The 21,424-nt window shown below is 39.8% G+C and overlaps 1 protein-coding gene across 1 annotated transcript in view; it reads left to right on the top strand.

Annotated features, from left to right (window-relative positions):
* The window catches only part of LOC129640167 (cilia- and flagella-associated protein 47-like), a 103,393-nt gene that overhangs the window by 11,116 nt on the left and 70,853 nt on the right, over positions 1-21,424 (top strand). Inside the window, exons 4-8 of the mRNA XM_055565403.1 lie at positions 3,694-3,832; positions 6,024-6,252; positions 6,679-6,839; positions 9,024-9,145; positions 11,377-11,612. Of these exons, the coding sequence (XP_055421378.1) occupies positions 3,694-3,832; positions 6,024-6,252; positions 6,679-6,839; positions 9,024-9,145; positions 11,377-11,612 (887 nt within the window). The remainder of the gene's footprint in view (positions 1-3,693; positions 3,833-6,023; positions 6,253-6,678; positions 6,840-9,023; positions 9,146-11,376; positions 11,613-21,424) is intronic.

The raw sequence follows: 21,424 nt of genomic DNA, 5'->3' as shown, positions 1-21,424 counted from the left end.
AATCTATTGCTGCTGCTGCTGCTGCGTTGCTCTAGTTGTGTCCGACTCTGTGTGACCCCATAGACGGCAGCCCACCAGGCTCCTCCGCCCCTGGGATTCTCCAGGCAAGAACACTGGAGTGGGTTGCCATTTCCTTCTCCAATGCATGAAAGTGAAAAGTGAAAGTGAAGTCGCTCAGTCGTGTCCGACCCTTCGCAACCCCATGGACTGCAGCCCACCAGGCTCCTCCATCCATGGGATTTTCCAGGCAAGAGTACTGGAGTGGGGTGCCATTGCATTCTCTTTAATAATCTATTATGGAGTAACTATCCATGGATTTAGCTGCATGTTGTCAAATACATTTTGTTGTATTGCCTCTTGTAAGAATGTTTGCCTAACTTACCAAGTAGTGCTTATCTTTTCACTTTGAAAAAACATAGTTTAGTCTTTAAGATGTTTCTAATATTAGTATTTTGTGCTTTGGTAAACTCCATTTCTTCGTTTATGTTTTTATTGTTTCTTAGTTTTTAATCATTGAAGATTGAAAAAAAATCTTAGCATTTTTTGAATTGCAATCATTTCCCTCTTCCCCTCTTGAATCTTTGGGTACTTTTTCTACTACCATGTTATTATGTGGAATAGTCTTAAAAGTCCATAGAGTGATCTTTACACACTATTTCTGGATTTCAATGGCTACCTTGGTTTATTTTACCGCAAATATATGACCTTTCTCTTGCTCTTAATGCCTGCTGCCTCTCTTCCCCTGATCATCAGCATCATCTCTCTACATCACTGTCTAGAAAAGCCTAGCATCATCTCTAAAGCAGGAAATTTGCTAAATTGGATCAGACCCAGAAGTGGTCCTAAGAACCCTCTCTTACCCAGAGAAGCACGCACTACTTATTCTCAGTGTATTTTTTGTTTGTTTGTTTGTTTTCTTGGAAATCCATGCCATGAGATTTCAACATACTTTTCATGTGTGACACAGCGTTGGGCATATACTAAGCATTCAGTGAGCCTTCATTTAATTGATTTGACCCAGAGTGAGGTATTCCAGAGTCCAAATCTTGGTTACAGTATTAACTGGCTGGGAGGCCCTGGGCAAATAATTTATACTTCCCGAATATTCATTGCCTCACTTATACATTAGGGATAAACATAGTACCTTCCTTGTATAATTGTGGTGATGATTAATAAAATGCTTAACACACTCTCTGACATATATTAAATGTTCAGTAAATACAGTTGATGTTAGAATTATTCTTTTTCTCCATCTTCCTTAATTCTCTTGTGGACCGCTGTTCCTTTTCTCAGTACATTAGAAGTGAGTGTTCCTTAGCATTTGTCATGAACCCTAATGTTTTCTCAGTCACTCTGCTCTCCCTGGGCAATCACTTCCATTCCTGTTACTTAACCGACGTCTATACAAGACTGCATTTATTTCAGGTTTTTCAGACTTAACACGTCTAAAACTAAACTACTCAACTTCTCCCCCAAAGTTCTCCGTTTCTGTTTTTCATTGAATGTCACCACCATGTAGATGGCCAAGTCAAAAATTTGGCAAAATCCTTGACACCTCCCTCCTTTTCACCCTCTACCCCCTTACTGAGTCAATTATTAAATCATGTCTATCCACATCCTTATGTCAGTAATCCTATTTTTCTTTGTCCCATTGTCACTTTTTTTTTTTACAACAGGTCATCATCTTTTTTTGCCTTATAGTTATATCAACCTAAATTATTTCTCTGAAGTCTCTTCTTATCTGCTTGTAGTTCATTCTCCACACATTGGCCAATTTCATATCTTTAAAAAAATGAAAATTTGATGACAAAAATTCTATCTGTAACATCTTTCCTTCAATGACATCCTTCTCCTAGGATGATGTCCTTGCTCCTGTTGTTAACATTAAAAAAAATAAAACAGTCAAATATTTCATTATTACTGATGGCATTAAAGTTAAATAAGACACAGTTATGTTTGTGTACTCACTATTTTAATATATTTAAAATATTCAATAATGTTCTTTTGTTAGGGGTTGTTCCTGGATAAGCTTTTGGACCATTGACTTTAGACTCAGCCTTAACTGAACTTATATAGTTTTATTTTCTTGGAGAACTGAGTCAATGATACTTGTTTATTTGTAATGGATATAATTTTACAGATTTTTGCTTTATATTATGATAGAAAAAATAAATATTTATGTCCTTACCATGTCTCTAAAAATTATTGGATTAACACATTTTGTTACTGTGAGTTTGTTTACCTTTTTTCATCAGGTCATTTCTGGACTTAAAGTTTTATTATTTTTTTATATTTTCAGTACTTTTATTATGCTAATATTTTCATTATCCTAAGTTAAATGAATAATTTTGGAAAATGTCATCAAATGTGATTTAAAACTGGTAAGTTAGGAATCTTCAAAGTTGTTTATGTGGGCAGAATGCTCATTTGTGTTAATATTGTATAGTGATATCAAAGACACTCACGACTGGCTGCTTCCCATTTGTTGGACATTTTGAGCACTGCTTGGTGCTAGGCACTGTGTGGGGTGCCAGGACTACAGAGATGAAAAGGAGATGGTATCTGATATAGACTGCATGCTCTAATATAGGCACCAGACATTACCATAAACTATGGACCATTTCTGCTTTCAGAATAAGAAATACTTGTGCCCTCCTTCTCATATGCTTTTTTATTCTAGAAATTCATTCTTTTCACCCTTTTCCTCTGTGAACTACATTAACTACATAATGAGTAGTAGTGGTGGCTATAAGTATAAGCCCTGTGGTCAGAAACATCCAGGTGAAAATCCCAGCTCTATTAGTTATTAGCTGTAGTAGTCAGCTATTGATGTGGAAGGAGCCATGCCATAATTCTGTAGCTTAAAAAAGCAATATTCTTTCCTGGAGAACTCCATGGACAGAGGACCCTGGCAGTCTACAGGCCATGGGGTTGCAAAGAGTTGGACTAATGCTTTTGTGCACATTAGCAGGAACTTGACTAAACTGGGTTACTCTGCTTCAGGTTGAGGCAGCCAGGCTGATCTGTTACTCACTGCAGGTCTGTGAGTCAGTTGGGTGGCTCTCTCTGCTCCACATTTGCTCCTTATGGGGTATAGGCCAAAGGGACAGCAGTTTCTCAAAAGAAACACTTTCAATGGTAAGAGAGCAGGAGAACATCTGGGGTTGGAGCTGTCTTGTCACTTCTAGCTCCATGCTATTGGCCAAAGTGAATCACATGATCAGGCCCAGTCAAGGGGTAGGAAAACATACTTAATCCATGGGAGTGTGACATTAAGCATGCAGAGAAGATTGAAGAATTGGAGTTGATCATCTAATCTATCATAATAATTGTGTATTTTTGGACAAGTGACTTGACCTATCTATTTCCTTATTTATAAAATGGAGGTAATGCTTGAGCCTGTATCATTGATTTCATTTTGAGGACTAAGTAGAATAATATATGCATAGCTCTTAGCATAAGTGTCTGAGCAAAGTAAGCAGACAGTATATTTTAGCTATTGGTGAGGGTTGAGTCTTAAAACTAGGCTGAAATTTATTGGATGACCCTGGAGACTGGACTTACAATCAAAGCTGTGATTCTTGGTCCACAGTAGACCATATACTCTGTAATGTGTGTCTGTCCCCTACTAAGTGAGTGAATGTTAACATTATAAGGATCCAAATGTAAACCATCTGCTCTCATTCTCCTTAGGTATCTTTAAAACAGAATACCAGGGCCAACTATCCATTGCCATTTTTCCAACCAGTGGTGTTGTGCAGCCCAAGTCATCAGTGGTTATTAAAGTGGATTTCTGTGCAGACCAGCCTGTAGTTGTAAACGAATTGGCAAAGTGAGTATATACTATGGTTCTTAATTCTAGTGTAGTGCTTAATAGTTTCCTGTTTCTCTTTTCATATATGCCTGTTGTCTTTGAATGTATGTTAGCTTCTTTGACTTTGAGTCAGCATTAATTCATTGAGTATCTGCTGTTTGCCAAGTACTAGAGACTGAAAAAATGGGAAGAACTGGAGAATGGCATATGGGTACACCTAGTAGGAGCTCCTAGTTTGAATTTTGTGGGGGTGAGGGAATGGATCAAGAAAGAGCTCCACTAAGGAGGTAGTAGTTGAACAAAACACCTGTTGTTGAGTAGAAATTGGCCAGCAAAGAGCAGTGGTGTGATTTGGGCTGAGTGTGTGTGTGTGCGTGTGCGTGTGTTTGTGTGTAGGAGAGGTGGATATTGGTGATGGGAGAAGGTTAGAGAAATGATTTCAGGCAGAGCAGGTAGAAGATGACTTTCTAGAGGTTAATAGACAGTGTTACACATCTTGAGATCTGAGGCAAAGAGATGGAGGTGAGGAGTGATGAAACCAGAAAAACAGAATGGTGCAGGGTCCAGTTAAGTGCCTTATAGGAAAGCTTTTTTTTTTTTTTTTTTTTGCTATACTTCTCAGTTCATTAGCAGGATATGCAGTCAGTATAGTGAGTCACCACTAGTATTAAAACAATGATATAGAAAACATCAGAATGCATCTCACATACTAAGTTCAAATGGCATTTTGTAAAACTTGTTTCATGTGTATGTGTGTATGTGTGTGTGTGTGTGTGTATTTTGCATTGCAGTGTAAAATACATTTCTCACTGAAGGCTACAGCTCAATAAAAAATGTTTGAGAAACAATTGTGAGCCCTGATACAAACTTAGGTTTTATTGTAAAGGCCGTGGAATCTCAGGAAAGTTTTAGGATGGGGTGTCCTAATTAGTTTTCATTTTAGAAAGCTCACATTAATAGCAGTGTACAAAATCAAGGAGTACAGATGTGGAGTGGATAGCCTGACTACAAACTATAATAGTAAGGCAGAAGAGAAATAATGAAGGCCTCAGCTAAGGTACAGATTGAGAATATGGACAGAAGTGTGCAGAATGGAGGTATGTTACGGAGGTAGATTTGACTAGATTTAGTAACTGGTTATAGAAAGACAAAGTAAGAGGAGGTTCAGGTCTGTGGTAGAAGATCTTGACTCCAGTCGTAACGTTGGAATTGATTTGCTTTGCAGAATCCTTTGGAGCCTATTAGTTTTACTTATATTGAGTCCCATAAAAAATTTTGGTCTAGGTATATTGCTTTGAGAGTTGTTATTACATAAATTGTAGATGAAGCATGAAGTGTTAAAAATAACTTTGAGAAAGAGAGTAGAGTATAAAAGAGTAGGAGAGAAATAGCATTATTCATGAAATTTACAAAATACTCAAGTCTTAGGAGAATAAGAAGGTAGAGTCTAAATAAGTTGAAGGAAAAGCATGAAAGTATGGTGTCAAGAAAGCTAAGTGAGGGGACATGTGTAAAGACATGGTATGAACCATGTCCAGTGTGACGGAGATAGAGTGTAAGTTAAGGACTTTGGTGATGGCTGTGGTTTGGTCATTGAGTTGTGCTATCTGATGGGGCAAGATTCAAAAGGATTGTGTTTATGCCAGAGAGGGATAAATGTAAGGTAAAGGAAGTTTCAACAGTAAATTCAGATTAGTCTGAAAAATGAAGTTTTATGAGGGGAGATATTCATTTCAGCAAATAAATGGAGTTTTGCCAAGATACTTTGCTTCATAGAGAATTGGGTTATTAGGATGAAGATGAAGTTGGTGAGTGGACTTGTGGAAATGGGATGATTAGAAAAGAATCTCAAAATTCTAGAACTAGAGGTGGCCATATAAATCTTCCTATATAACTCTAGTATTTACAGAATAATTGGTGATATGGAAATATCAATAAATGTTTTTAGGTCAATTCATGCAGTTATTTTCCATCTTTGTTGTTTCCCAGAGACAATAAATTAGGTTGCACATATGCCATTCTACTGTGCAGGTTCAGACAGACAGGAGGACATGACAGTCTCTGTCACATACATGAAAGGAACTTCCCTTAGGTCTTTGAATTTTAATTATAATGTGATTTTATAAAATTTCTGTTTATATAAACATTTAGGAGAAAAAGTGTATAGAATTCTAATTAAAATATATATGTATAATTCATTATCTTGTAGAGTGAGTTTGCAAGATCGTCCAGACATATTCTTGAATATCAGAGCTCATGTGATTGAGCAGATTATTGAATTGTTAAACATAAATAATGATAAAAAGTTGGAATGCATAAGCTTTGGTTCTGTTTTCTTTGGAACATCCAAGATTGAACGTGCACTTCTGTACAATAATAGCCCAGAACCTATAAACTGGGTAGCCATAATGCAAGATGATTCCACTGGAGAAGAATTGGTAAGTAAATAATGGAACGGAGGAAGATCAGGTATTATGTTTTGAAACAGATTGTTTTGAACTTACTAATAACCAACAAGCTGCTTAATTACTCTAAAAATGTTTTAACGTGAAGATATGATTTCATTTCATGTGTTTCCAAGGGTGACCTCAAAAAGTTTAGTAAATCAACCTGACCTTGATAGTAATAGATGGGTATTAATATATCTTAGTGGCTAATTGTGGGGGTTTATGTTCTCATCAATTTTTCAATAGTTCTTTAAGTTTTATGAGGTGCCTTGATCAAATTTACCTATGTTACTTTAAAGACATACATTTTCTCTATATCTAGCCTCTGGAATTTCAATTATTATTTTATGACCACATTTTAAAATAATTTTTGTATATTTGCCTTAATATTCTTTTATTTCTGATTTTATATTACAGGGTACAAATATTAAACAAAGAACAAATGTTGCTTTAAATAATCTCACCTACTTAAGGAAAATAAAGAGCATAGATATTACCACAATTATCTCCTGTGTTCCTAATGAAGGGAGGTTACTACCTTATCAAAAGAGTTTAATTACATTTTGTTTCAGCCCAAAGTAAGCAAAAATTAATTTCATTATGGTGTTATTGATCAATGGAAAGTATATTAATGGTGCATTCATCAGATTGATTTTAATAGTAAAACTTGGCAGAAGGCACAAATTGGATTTTTCTTATTATGGTTCTAAATATTTCTAACACGGTTAACATTATTTCCAATATTTAAAAATGTTTGTAAACACTTTCAGTTCAGTTCAATTCAGTTCAGTCGCTCAGTCGTGTCCGACTCTTTGCAACCCCATGAATTGCAGCACGCCAGGCCTCCCTGTCCATCACCAACTCCCAGAGTTCACCCAAACTCATGTCCATCGAGTCGGTGATACCATCCAGCCATCTCATCCTCTGTCGTCCCCTCCTCCTCCTGCCCCCAATCCCTCCCAGCATCAGGGTCTTTTCCAGTGAGTCAACTCTTCGCATGAAGTGGCCAAAGTAAACACTTTATTTTAAATTAAAAATCTCTCCAGACCTTGTGGAAATGAGATGGTGAAAGTTTGGGGTTGCTTTGAATTGTGCCCACAGACCAGTCTGTTCGACCAAGACCTTATTGTCCTTCCAGAAATAGTCATGCAGTGGCTAGGAGCATGGAGTTTGTTGTAGATGCCTTCAGAGAGGATGCAGTGCTCCTGCCAGGGCCAAATACTTAGACTGAATATCAGAAATATTAAGCCTTTAGTAGCTGCTGGGATCAACCACACTTGGTTGCGAAAATTCATACAAATGTTTAGGACTTTTGCCAATGTGTAGTTTTCCCTGTGCTTGGTTTGGTTATTTAGTTTGAAAAATATAATTGACAATGCTGTTTTAAATATACAGTAGCAATTGCAGGTACACTTGAGAGATTGTAGTGTATGACAATAATTGATCCAGTTGTCAGTATGTTGACCTTTGTAAGAAGGCAATGTTTAATGTATTTCTCTCTGTGACAATGGGGTCACTTGGTGATACCAATTGTCTGATGAAGACTGAGTTGTGGTTTAATTTAAGGAGAGTAATAAATCAAGTAATTGTTCTATTTGTACAATCTATAATTGCCTTATTAATCATCCCTTCATGCAGGAAATTTCTTTGGTGAATCTGTAAGATTCTGTTTAATACACAATCTTTGAAATTCTAAATTTCTTTTCATGGCAATATGTTCATTTTATTTGAGAGTCTAGCATGAACTGAGAAATAAATATGATTTGTAGTCTTAAAGGTGTTCTCAATATGCTATTTGAATTCCTATGTAATATTTCACATCAACCTTCTGTGTATATATATGAGTATCCAGTGCTAAAAAGCTGAGCTCTAGGTACGGCAATGGAGAAGGCAATGGCAACCCACTCCAGTACTCTTGCCTGGAAAATCCCATGGACGGAGGACCCTGGTAGGCTGCAGTCCATGGGGTCGCGAGGAGTCGGACAGGACTGAGCGACTTCACTTTCACTTTTCACTTTCATGCATTGGAGAAGGAAATGGCAACCCACTCCAGTGGTCTTGCCTGGAGAATCCCAGGGACGGGGTAGCCTGGTGGGCTGCCCTCTATGGGGTCGCACGGAGTCGAACACGACTGAAGCGACTTAGCAGCAGCAGAAGCAGCAGGTAAGGCTTGTGTCAGGGCACAAGCCTGTGACATAACCCATCTGTGTCTTTGGTCCTACTTCCTTTCTTCTCATCTTTCCTTTGCTTTTCTCCTCTGCCAATATTTGGCTGTTACCAAATCCTATTCTCCAAATTGCCTTTTCTCCTCTAACAAGAATGTGGCTAGAAATATATGCTTAGTTCATGGGAGGACACAGATATGTACCAGAGATTTGCAGTTACACCCAGGTTGTAGGAAGGACCACTATAGAGACTTGAACAGAGACCTTAGTTAGCAATGAAGTTTGCCTGGAAAGAAAATCCTTTACACAAAAAGTGACATTGGAGGCAAGAGTTTGACAGTTTAGTATATTTGAATCCCACTTATCTTGCAAATATCATCATGAACTCAGTGTTTTTGACTTCACATATATGAGTGTGGCCTTCTTTTGCAAGTCTCAGTATCTTGTGTGGGAATTTTGGAAAATGGATCACAGTTATCTTTTTATTGCTGAATTCCATCTGTGTAGATTTAGGTATTGGGTTGATATTCCCTTTTGAGAGATTAATAAAATGTGTCATCTTTGCTTTAGAAATAATTGATTGTAATTTTTTCACAGGCTAATCATTGATGTTCAAAAGAATGATCCTTCACATAGGCAAGACTATGCTGTTTTTTTGAGATTTGAGTCTGTAGCAAGTAAAGATGGGTTTTTGAGAGATGATAATCAAATCATCAAAAGTAAGTGTGAAATGAACATTATGATCAAATATATAGCTGTTTAAATTCTTTAAAAGTTTGGACAGCAATATATGTAGAGGCAATTTAATGAAATGTATAATTATTGATTAGAATGAAAATGCAAACATTCGAAAGACCTTAACATGTCTTCTGTGGAACATTGAGAAAAGTCATCCTCAGAATCATTTATATAGTAATTTTCCAATTTAAAAGTTAAATGACTTAATTATTTTCAGATAACAGTAGATAAACATGGTGATGTAGAATTAAAGAAATAAAATAAAAACAAAAAACAACCTTGTTTCTTTTCTTCGTAAGCCTAGATTTTCTCTTAGAGATTAGTATAGGAACAAACGATCTATTTCATTTTTACCAAACCTTTAGCTCTCTTAGAATCTACATAAAGTAACAGTCAAAGAATAAGACCTAGATTTATAGTATCAATAAATAGGATGCAGTATCTTGTTATAGGATATTCATAAGTGCATGTGCTTTGTAGGTCACATGTAAAAATGCAGTGAACTCTGTACATTTCAGGTAATGTTGGATGAGTTACAGTGAGTAAAATGGAATTGAAGGTTAGTTTAGCAAGAAAGATCAAAGAGAAAATAAAAATATAGGCAGATGAGTGATGAAATCCAGAAAGATGACCATGGCAAGATAAGAGTCTAGAAGATTTGCGTGTTGGTATGAGTGATGTCATTGAGCAGAGTTGAACAGCGTTCCTAGGGCATAAATTGATTGCTCTGTTACTATTTATGCCATAGTTGGTGATACTGAGCTCTGTCTGCTGATCATAGACAGAACATTTATTCTAGGCTTTCAAGTTAATCTAGTTTTCAATGGCTAGAGATAGAGATGCTAGGTTTGCCTTAGAATCTTGGATTGGCTAGTAAGAGTATGGGTGAAGAAATATAAACCCTACTTTTGGCATTCTAGTTATAATACTTTCTCTGCAAAACTATTCTTTCACTCAATCAGAGCCCTCATTTCATAGTGACTACCTTCTTTTCTAGTACTCTATCTCCAAAACTTCATATTTACATTGTTGCTCAGCTTATATTCCATTGTTCATAATTTTAATCACTTTCCCCCAAGTATATGTAAACCTCTTGGCTCAACTCCCACTGTGGCTGAGTGGAAAACCTCTAATCTGATTCAATTCAACTCTCAGCTTACTCCAGGGCTGCACCTCAGAAGCTAATTGGGCCAGTGAAAAACACAAAACCATTAATCCCAACTGAGTCCTGGTATTTGCCATTACTACTACATTCCTCCACTCATTCACTTTCTCCTGATCTGAGATTAGTATTCACCCAGCTTCTCTTCTCCCCTGACAACCCCAGTCCTTCCTTCTTCATTTTCACTCTAAGCTGACAAATACAATAAGTGACCTAATAAGACATTTCCACTTGGATTTCTACCAGATGTCTCAAAATTAACATGTCCAAAAAGAACTATTGGTTCCCCATAGCCTGTCCCTCCTGAAGTCTTTCCTGCCTCAAAAAATGACTTCATTTCTTACATCACTTCATTCCATTTCATTCCATCACTTCAGTTGCTTATGCCAAAAACCTTAGCATCATCATTTATTGTGTTCAATCTCCAATTCTACTGCAATCAGTCAGCAAATTTTGTTATCTCTACAGTCAAAAGTATATCTTATGTCAGATCTTTTCTTACCATTCTTCTACTACTCTTCTGCAGCCATACTTCATTCCTGAGGGTTTTTTTTTTTCCTTTTTTTTCTTTTCTTCTTTTTTTGAGCATGCCAAGTCATTCCTACATTAGAGTCTTTGTATTTGCTGTTTTCTGTATTTAGAATAGACTTAAAAAAAATTTTTTTCCCATGATTTTCTTCCAGGGTCCTTTATATCTTTGCTCACATCTCCCTATCAATTCTTTTTGGAGTTCCCCATATAAATGAGCATCCTCAAGACATTGTACTCTGTCTTACCTTACTTTACCTATTTATTTTATTGTCAGTGTCACCTCACTAGAATGTAAAATCCATGAGAGCAAGGACATCACCTGTTTTATTCACTACTGTACTCCCAAGGTCTAGAAAAATACTGACACAGAGAAGGCATTCAGTAACTTTGTTGAATGAAAGATTGAATTAGATACCCATGTCTCATCAAGTCTTTCAGATGACACTCTTTGGACTGAGCAAATATATTCTGGGTTCCCAAAACACTTTTAATATTAACAAACTATTATTGCTTTTACAGGTGGCTCATTTCAGAAAATAGAATTAGCCCTGACAGGCTCAGGACTTCCAGTCTTACTACAGTTTGATCCTGGAAGGATTCTTAATTTTGCACCTTGTTTCATGGGTGGACATTCAGAGATTCATTGTGTTATGCAAAATCGATCCAAATCCCTTCCTCTGATGTACCACTTTAAAAAAACTGCACATTTTAAAATTGATCCTCAAAAGGGCAAGATTGATGAAGGATGTATGCAGGTAAGATTATCATTCTATGTTTCACATGCTTTAAATATTTTAAGGTTGACTAAAAAGCCATGCAGAGGATTAAAACCTACATTTGTTGTACCAGTGTTTAGAAAGTTAATCTCTTTTGTGGCCTAGTTATGAATACTTTTGTATCGGTGAAAGTCAAAGTGAAGTCGCTCAGTTGTGTCTGACTCTTTGCGACCCCATGAACTGCAGCCTACCAGGCTCCTCTGTCCATGGGATTTTCCAAGCAAGAGTGCTGGAGTGGGTTGCCATTTCCTTCTGCAGGGGATCTTCCCGACCCAGGAATTGAACCCGGGTCTCCCACATTGCAGGAAGACGCTTTACCGTCTGAGCCACCAGGGAAGCCTGTATTGGTTTGTATCGGTACCTGTACAATATTCGTAATTATTTCTTACCTGCCTTTCATGTGCCAAAAAAAAAAAAAAAAACCCAACAAAAAAACCTGTAGAGAAAGCAAAGAAGTGCAAAACATAGTTCTGCTTCTATGGATTTTTTTTTTTTTCTGAGAGAGTATTTATTTATGTGCCCAGGATGTTGACCCCTAAACTTAAATATCCAGCACAGAGCTTTGACCCTCTCTCACGAGGGTGGATCCAGGCATGGTCCTGGAGCCCGTGTCTAGGGCAGTGGAACCCAGGGACCAGAGGCGGGAAGCCTCTGAGCCAGCGGCTGCTAATAGCAGCAAATGGTGAAACGGTGGTGGGAACCAGGCCCTCTTCCCCATCCCAAGAGCTGAGGATGGTTGGCCAAGCTTGAGTGCACACATGTGGGGGAAGTGGAAGTCCAGTGCCATGTGCAGAGGCTGCAGCCTGGTTTCCGGCCCCAGTGCCAGGAGAGAGGTGGTGGCAGCAGTTTTGCCACCAAGAGGCCCAGGTCTATGCACTCCTGTGAGGCGAGGCGGTAGGGGGAAAGCAGGCACTAGAGTCTGAGGACTTGCTGAGAGATGCATCCTCCCAGGCCAGCTCTTAAGAGGCTGATGTGGAAAGCGCCCTGCAACTGCCGTTCATGGGCACCATGCATCGGGGGCACAGTGAGGGGTAGGGCGGGGAGTCGAGGCTGGCGTCAGGAGGCTTGCTGTCATCAGCTGAGTGCAGGGAGAAGTCTTGGCACCGGTGCTGGTAGTTCAGGATTGAGTCATACAGCGCCTCCCGCTGGAGAGGCAGGATCACATCGAACGCCGCTGCCAGGTCGCCACCTGCGGCCCATCCAGGTGGGCGGTGTACCGGGGCTGCTCCCGGATGTTGGCGGCTTGGGTCCAGCTGGCCGCGGCTGCGTGGGCAGTGGATGCGCCACGAGCCCCGGGCGATGAGCGGACCCACGGGGTCGCGCGGTAGCGGAGGGAGCCCGGCGCGGACCCAGCCCGTGCCTCCAGGTGCCTGGCCTGGAACAGCCCGGGGGAATGAACCCAGGACGCCGCCTCCTTCCCTCCAACGTTCTGCCGGGTAAGAAATATTTTAATGCATTACGGAAGCGTAAGACACACACACAAACAGGTCGAGTTCAAGAAGAATGTCAAATGTCTTAAAACAGATCTGTAACAAGGTGATATAGAACCTCCAGCCAGATAGAAAGGTCTGCCAAGATGGCAACGTATGAGCCAGACCATGAAGGTTGAGTTGAATTTTCAAATTGAAAACAAAATGCTTAATTGGCCAAGGCCTTGTAGACCTATCGATGCAGAGCACAGAAGTTGAATGCCAAGACATACCTCTGAGCGCTAAGGACAGCTTGTGGATGTCGGGTTTGCTTTTTCTCACTACTCAGACAGTTCTGTCCCAGACCCTCTGCCACTTGTTTTTTGTTTGTTTTGTTTTAAGTAAACTGTTATTGGAATGTAGCCGCTCTTATTTGTTACCTATTGTCTATAACTGCTTTCATGCTACAAGGGCAGGTTAAATGGTTGTGAGTTGTATGGTTCATAAAGCCTAAATAGTTACTGTCTGATAATTAACAGAAAAAGTTTGCTGAGTCTTGCTCTAAACACCATTAGACAGGAGTGGTTTGTTTCACCTCAGGTTCTTACTTTATCATCTTTCCTCCGATGCATAGTGGTATGGTTCATAAAATTATTGATGGAAGCTTTCTCCCAGTTGCAATCAAGAGCTATAGTATATATGTTTAAATGCATGCAGTTCATATGTATGAGCTTCCCTGGTAGCTCAGCGGTTAAAGCGTCTGCCCGCAATGCGGGAGACCTGGATTCGATCCCTGGGTTGGGAAGATCCCCTGGAGAAGTAAATAGCAACCCACTCCAGTATTCTTGCCTGGAGAATACCATGGAGGGAGGAGCCTGGTGGGTTACAGTCCACTGGGTTGCAAAGAGTCTGACACGACTGAGCGACCTCACTTTCACTTTCATATGTATAACTCTTCCTGCTTCATTAGAATGACACTCCCTCCCCCCCATTTTCAATAGAGCTAATTAGTCTTCAGAGAATAACACATGCTAACCACCTTATGCAAAACATTTTCTTTTTTTTTTTTTTTAAAAAAAAAAAAAACATTTTCTTTTAAATGGCTACTTAGACTAAGCACAGCACAGCACAGAGACTTCCTTCAGTCTGTCTCTTGACCTTACCAGCGTAATTCATTTTCTCCAGTAACCTGCATATCTTTCAAAATGTAGCTGATTTTCTCTGATCAGAGAAGCTGGCAAGGATCACAGGAATCTGGTCAATTTTTCTTAGCAGCCAGCTCTGAGTGTTAAAGAGTTTGAAGCTGAAAGACCGATTATCAATTTCCTACAGAAGTGCTTTACATGAGGAAGAGAGAGTGGAGATGGAAGTTGATAAAGACTGTAGTGAGAGGAACAAAATGAGTGAAAGATTTTAAAATAGCAGTGTTTTAGAAAAGATGGAAAATAATAGCCCAAAGAAAATAAAGGCTCTGGTGAATATATAATGTGGGAGCATATATCCTACATCCTTTTGATACTTTACTTTTGCTAGTTGAAATAAGATGTTTCAGAACTTATCGCAGCATCCAACTTCAATTTTGATTAGGATTATCTTAGGAATGGGCCAAGTACCAAGGAAACAGGAAAAATATTAGAGCATGAAATATATAGAGGGAAATGATAGTAATAGGCTATTTTTAAGTTTGTGTGTATGTGTGTGTGTGTAAGTCGCTTCAGTCATGTCCGACTCTTTGCGACCCAATGGACTGTAGCCCACCAGGATCCTCTGTCCATGGAATTTTCCAGGCAAGAATGCTAGAGTGGGTTGCCATGACCTTATCCACAGAATATTCCCAACCCAGGTGTTGAACCTGTATCTTATGTCTCCTGCATTGGCAGTCGTGTTCTTTACCACTAGTGCCACCTGTTCAGTTCAGTTCAATCGCTCAGTCATGTCTGACTCTTTGTGACCCCAAAGACTGCAGGATGCCAGGCTTCCCTGTCCATCACCAACACCCTGAGTTTACTCAAACTCATGTCCATCAAGTCGGTGATGCCATCCAACCATCTCATCCTCTGCCATCCCCTTCTCCTCCTGCACTCAATCTTTCCCAGCATCAGGGTCTTTGCAAATGAGTTAGCTCTTTGCATCAAGTAGCCAAAGAATTGGAGTTTCAGCTTCAACATCAGCCTTTCTAATGAATATTCAGGATTGATTTCCTTTAGGATGGACTGGTTGGATCTGCTTCCAGTCCAAGGGACTCTCAAGAGTCTTCTCCAACACCACAGTTCAAAAGCATCAATTCTTCCGCACTCAGCATGCTTTATAGTCCAGCTCTCACATCCATACATGACTACTAGAAAAACCATAGCCTTGACTAGACGGACCTTTGTTGGCAAAGTAATGTCTCTGCTTTTGAATATGCTATCTAGGTTGGTCATCACTTTCCTTCCAAGGAGTAAGTGTCTTTTAATTTCATGGCTGCAGTTACCATATGCAGTGATTTTGGAGCCCCCCAAAATGAAGTCTGCCACTGTTTCCACTGTTTCCCCATCTATTTGCCATAAAGTGATGGGACCGGATACTATGATCTTAGTTTTCTGAATGTTGAGCTTTAAGCCAACTTTTTCACTCTCCTCTTTCACTTTCATCAAGAGGCTCTTTAGTTCTTCTTCACTTTCTGCCATAAGGGTGGTGTCATCTGCATATCTGAGGTTATTGATATTTCTCCCAGCAATCTTGATTCCAGCTTGTGCTTCATCTAGCCAAGCATTTCTCATGATGGACTCTGCATATAAGTTAAATAAGCAGGGTGACAATATACAGCCTTGACGTACTCCTTTTCCTATTTGGAACCAGTCTGTTGTTCCATGTCCAATTCTAACAGTTGCTTCCTGACCTGCATACATATTTCTCAAGAGGCAGGTCAGGTGGTCTGGTATGCCCATCTCTTTCAGAATTTTCCACAGTTTGTGGTGATCCATACAGTCCAGGGCTTTGGCATAGACAATAAAGCAGAAATAGATGATTTTCTGGAACTGTCTTGCTTTTTTGATGATCCAACCAATGTTGGCAATTGGATCTCTGGTCCCTCTGCTTTTTATAAAACCAGCTTGAACATCTGGAAGTTCACAGTTCGCATATTGCTGAAGCCTGGCTTGGAGAATTTTGAGTATTACTTTACTAGCATGTGAGATGAGTGCAGTTGTGTGGTAGTTTGAGCATTCCTTGGCATTGCCTTTCTTTGGGATTGGAATGAAAACTGACCTTTTTCAGTCCTGTGGCCATTGCTACGTTTTCCAAATTTGCTGGCATATTGAGTGCAGCACTTTCACAGCATCATCTTTCAGGATTTGAAATAGCTCAACTGGAATTCCATCATCTCCACTAGCTTTGTTCATAGTGATGCTTCCTAAGGCCCACTTGACTTCACATTCCAGAATGTTTGACTCTAGGTGAGTGATCACACCATTGTGATTATCTGGGTCGTGAAGATCTTTTTTGGATAGTTACTCTCTGTATTCTTGCCACCTCTTCTTAATATCTTCTGCTTCTGTTAGGTCCATACCATTTCTGTCCTTTATTGAGCCCATCTTTGCATGAAGTGTTCCCTTGGCATCTCTAATTTTCTTGAAGGGATCTCTAGTCTTCCCCATTGTATTGTTTTCCTCTATTTCTTTGCATTGATCACTGAGGAAGGCTTTCTTATCTCTCCTTCCTATTCTTTGGAACTCTACATTTAAATGGATATATCTTGTCTTTTCTGCTTTGCTTTTGGCTTCTCGTCTTTTCACAGCTATTTGAAAGGCCTCCTCAGCCAGCCATTTTTATTTTTTGCTTTTCTTTTTCTTGAGATGGTTTTGATCCCTGTCTCCTGTACAGTGTCACAAATCTCTCTCAATAGTTCATCAGGCACTGTATCAGATCTAGTCCCTTTAAATCTATTTCTGACTTCTACTGTAAAATCATAAGGATTTGATTTAGGTCGTACCTGAATGGTCTAGTGGTTTTCCCTAGTTTCTTCAATTTAAGTCTGAATTTGGCAATAAGGAGTTCATGATCTGAGCCACAGTCAGCTCCTGGTCTTGTTTTTGCTGACTGTGTAGAGCTTCTTCACCTTTGGCTGCAAAGAATATAATCAATCTGATTTTGGTGTTGACCATCTGGTGATGTCCATGTGTAGAGTCTTTTCCTGTGTTGCTGGAAGAGGGTTTTTGCTATGACCAGTGCGTTCTCTTGGCAAAACTCTATTAGCCTTTGCCCTGCTTCATTCTGTACTCCAAGGCCAAATTTGCCTGTTACTCCAGGTATTTCTTGACTTCGTACTTTTGCATTCCAGTCCCCTACAATGAAAAGGACATCTTTTTTGGGTGTTAGTTCTAGAAGGTCTTGTTGGTCTTGATAGAACCGTTCAACTTCAGCTTTTTCAGCATTAGTGGTTGGGGTATAGACTTGGATTACCTTGATATTGAATGGTTTGCCTTGGAGATAAACAGAGATCATTATGTCATTTTTGGGATTGCACCCAAGTACTGCATTTCAGACTCTTTTGTTGACTATGATGGCTACTCCGTTTCTTCTAAGGGATTCTTGCACACAGTAGTAGATATAATGGTCATCTGAGTTAAATTCATCCATTCCAGTCCATTTTAGTTCGCTGATTCCTAAAATGTCGAGGTTCACTCTTGCCATCTCCTGTTTGACCACTTCTGATTTGCCTTGATTCATGGACCTAACATTCCAAGTTCCTATACAATATTGCTCTTTGCAGCTTTGGACCTTGCTTCCATCACCAGTCAATCCACAACTGGTGTTGTTTTTGCTTTGGCTTGGTCTCTTCATTCTTTCTCAGAGAAGGTAATGGCACCCCACTCCAATACTCTTGCCTGGAAAATCCCATGGACAGTGGAGCCTGGTTGGCTGCTGTCTATGGGGTTGCACAGAGTTGGACAAACTGAAGTGATTTAGCAGCAGCAGCAGCTTCATTCTTTCTGGAGTTATTTCTCCACTGATCTCCAGTAGCATATTGGGCACCTAGGAACCTCGGGAGTTCATCTATCAGTGTCCTATCTTTTTGCCTTTTCATACTGCTCATGGGGTTCTCAAGGGAAGAATACTGAAGTGGTTTGCCATTCCTTTCTCCAGTGGACCATGTTTTGTCAGAACTCTCTACCAAGACCCGTCCATCTTGGGTGGCCCTACATGGCATGGCTCATAGTTTCATTGAATTAGACAAGGCTGTGGTCCATGTGATCAGTTTGGTTAGTTTTCTGTGATTGTGGTTTTCAGTCTATCTGCCCTCTGATGGAGAAGGATAAGAGGCTTATGGAAGCTTCCTGATGAGAGAGACTGACTGAGGTGGAAACTGGGTCTTGTTCTGATGGACAGGGCCATGCTCAGTACATCTTTAATCCAATTTTCTGTTGATGGGTGGAGCTGTGTGTCCTCCCTGCTATTTACCTGGGGCCAAACTATAGTGGGAGGTAATGAAGATAATGGCAACCTCCTTCAAAAGGTCCCATGCACGCACTGCTACACTCAGTGCTCCCTACCCTGCAGCAGGCTACTGCCAACCCACGCCTGCACTGGAGACTCCTGGACACTCACAGGCAAGTCTAGGTCAATCTCTTGTGGGGTCACTGCTCCTTTCCCTGGGTCCTGGTGCACATAAGGTTCTCTTTGTGCCCTCCCAGTTTATTTCCCAGTCCTGTGTAAGTTCTGGTAGCTCTGTGATGGGGTTAATGGCGACCTCCTTGAAGAGGGCTTATGCCATACCCAAGTCTGCTGCACCCAGAGCTCCTGCCCCTGCGGCAGTCCACTGCTGACCCATACTTCTACAGGAGATGCTCAAACACAGTTCTGTCTCAGTCTCTGTGGAGTCCCCGGGTCCTAGTGCACACAAGGTTTGTTTGAGCCCTCTGAGCGTCTCTGGCAGGAATAGGGTTTGATTCCAAATGCAAATCCGCCCCTCCTACTGTCTTGCTGGGGCTTCTCCTTTGCCCTTGTGCGTGGGGTATCTCCTCACAACCACTCCAGCGAAGTGCAGCCACCTGGGAAGGCTTTTAATTTATGGTAGGAATAAAATTAGTTGCAGTTGATTAGGGATGGGCTGTCCCTAGTGGTTATGTTGAGAAAATATGTAGGATGGCCAACAATTTAAGTGGACGCCATATGAAAATGTTAATTCAGTTTGAGTGTAGAGGGCATATCTGAGTGTTTAGAGAAGATACATGGGTGAGAGTTGATAAATATGTGGGTGAAGAGATAATGAATCACTGTTGAGAAAGGAACATTTAAAGAGGATGTAGTAAAGGGTCTTTCCTTTCATATTACATGAATTTTTTTTCTGTTCACATAGGTTTTTAATTTCTTTAATGCAAGACAGACCTGAAGTATATTTGCCACTTAAATTTTGGTCAGCATATAATCTTCTGGGCATAGAAAGGAATATATACTTGTGTACATCTCTGAAACCAATTTGGAAATTCACATTGAGTGGAACTCCTGGGAACTCCCTATGCTATATAAAATTTTCAAACTCAAAAAAATCCCATCAGTTCAGTTCAGTCCAGTCGCTCAGTCGTGTTCGACTCTTTGCGACCCCATGAATCGCAGCACGCCAGGCCTCCCTGTCCATCACCAACTCCTGGAGTTCACTCAGACTCACGTCCATTGAGTCGGTGATGCCATCCAGCCATCTCATCCTCTGTTGTCCCCTTCTCCTCCTGCCCCCAATCCCTTCCAGAGTCAGAGTCTTTTCCAGTGAGTCAACTCTTCGCATGAGGTGGCCAAAGTACTGGAGTTTCAGCTTTAGCATCATTCCTTCCAAAGAAATCCCAGGGCTGATCTCCTTCAGAATGGACTGGTTGGGTCTCCTTGCAGTCCAAAGGACTCTCATAGCTGATAGTTAATTTCCTAACATAATTTTTGGGGCTTCCCTGGTGGCTCAGAGGTTGAAGCGTCTGCCTGCAATGTGGGAGATCTGGGTTTGATCCCTGGGTCAGCCCTCTACATTTGTAGATTTCTTGAGCAGTTATAAGTTTCAAATTAATAAAAAATGAATGTGAGAAATGTAGGGGACACTGGAGAACTATGACTTCCACAGGCTGGTCAACTAGCCTCTAAGTATTTGGAAGTATGGTAAAATTATTATTTTCCTTTAATACCAACTGTATTGAAGCATCATTCACGTACCATAAAATTTACACACTTAAAGTATACAATTCAGTGGTAATTAGTGTATTCACTGAATTGCGTGACTATTAGCACTGTCTAATTTCACAATGTTAGCATCACCCCAAAGAGAAACACAGTGTCCTTTAGTGGTCACTCCCCCTGCTCCCCATTCCTCAGCCCCTGGTAACCACTAATCTCATCTATCCCTATAAGTTTTTCCTGTTCTTGACATGTCATATAAATATAGTCATATAGTATGTAGACTTGTTTCTGGTTTCTTTGATTTAGCATAATATCTTCAAGATTCATCAATGTTGAAGTATCAGTACCCCATTGCTTTTTATGGCCAAATCATATCCCATGGTATGGCTATACTACCTTTTGTTTATCTATTCATCAGTTGATAGCCATTTGAATTGTTTCTACCTTTTGGCTGTGGTGAAGAATGCTGCTATAAACATTCATATGGAAGTTTTTATATGCATAAGTTTTCTTATGTATGTAGTTTTTACTATAGAAACAAAGTGTAATAGAACAAAGGGGGAACTTTAAAACTTTGAATACAGATCAAGGTGCTCTGAGGGATGTAGCAGTAAATATACAGTTTATAATTGCCCCAAACATTCCCAGTTTTATGCTCAATGTTATTTGCCCTCAGCTTTATTGAGGTATAATTGACAAATAGGAATAAGGTGCACACTGGTGAAAGAAATCAAAGAGGACACTAATAGATGGAGAAATATACCATGTTCATGGATTGGAAGAATCAATATAGTGAAAATGAGTATACTACCCAAAGCAATCTATAGATTCAATGCAATCCCTATCAAGCTACCAACAGCATTCTTCACAGAGCTAGAACAAATAATTTCACAATTTGTATGGAAATACAAAAAACCTCGAATAGCCAAAGCAATCTTGAGAAAGAAGAATGGAACTGGAGGAATCAACCTGCCTGACTTCAGGCTCTACTACAAAGCCACAGTTATCAAGACAGTATGGTACTGGCACAAAGACAGAAATATAGATCAATGGAACAAAATAGAAAGCCCAGAGATAAATCCACGCCCATATGGACACCTTATCTTTGACAAAGGAGGCAAGAATATACAATGGATTAAAGACAATCTCTTTAACAAGTGGTGCTTGGAAATCTGGTCAACCACTTGTAAAAGAATGAAACTAGAACACTTTCTAACACCATACACAAAAATAAACTCAAAA

This window comes from Bubalus kerabau, chromosome X (genome assembly GCF_029407905.1).
Source record: "Bubalus kerabau isolate K-KA32 ecotype Philippines breed swamp buffalo chromosome X, PCC_UOA_SB_1v2, whole genome shotgun sequence".
NCBI classification, from domain to species: domain Eukaryota; kingdom Metazoa; phylum Chordata; class Mammalia; order Artiodactyla; family Bovidae; genus Bubalus; species Bubalus kerabau.
This window is presented reverse-complemented; position numbering and strand designations above follow the sequence as displayed.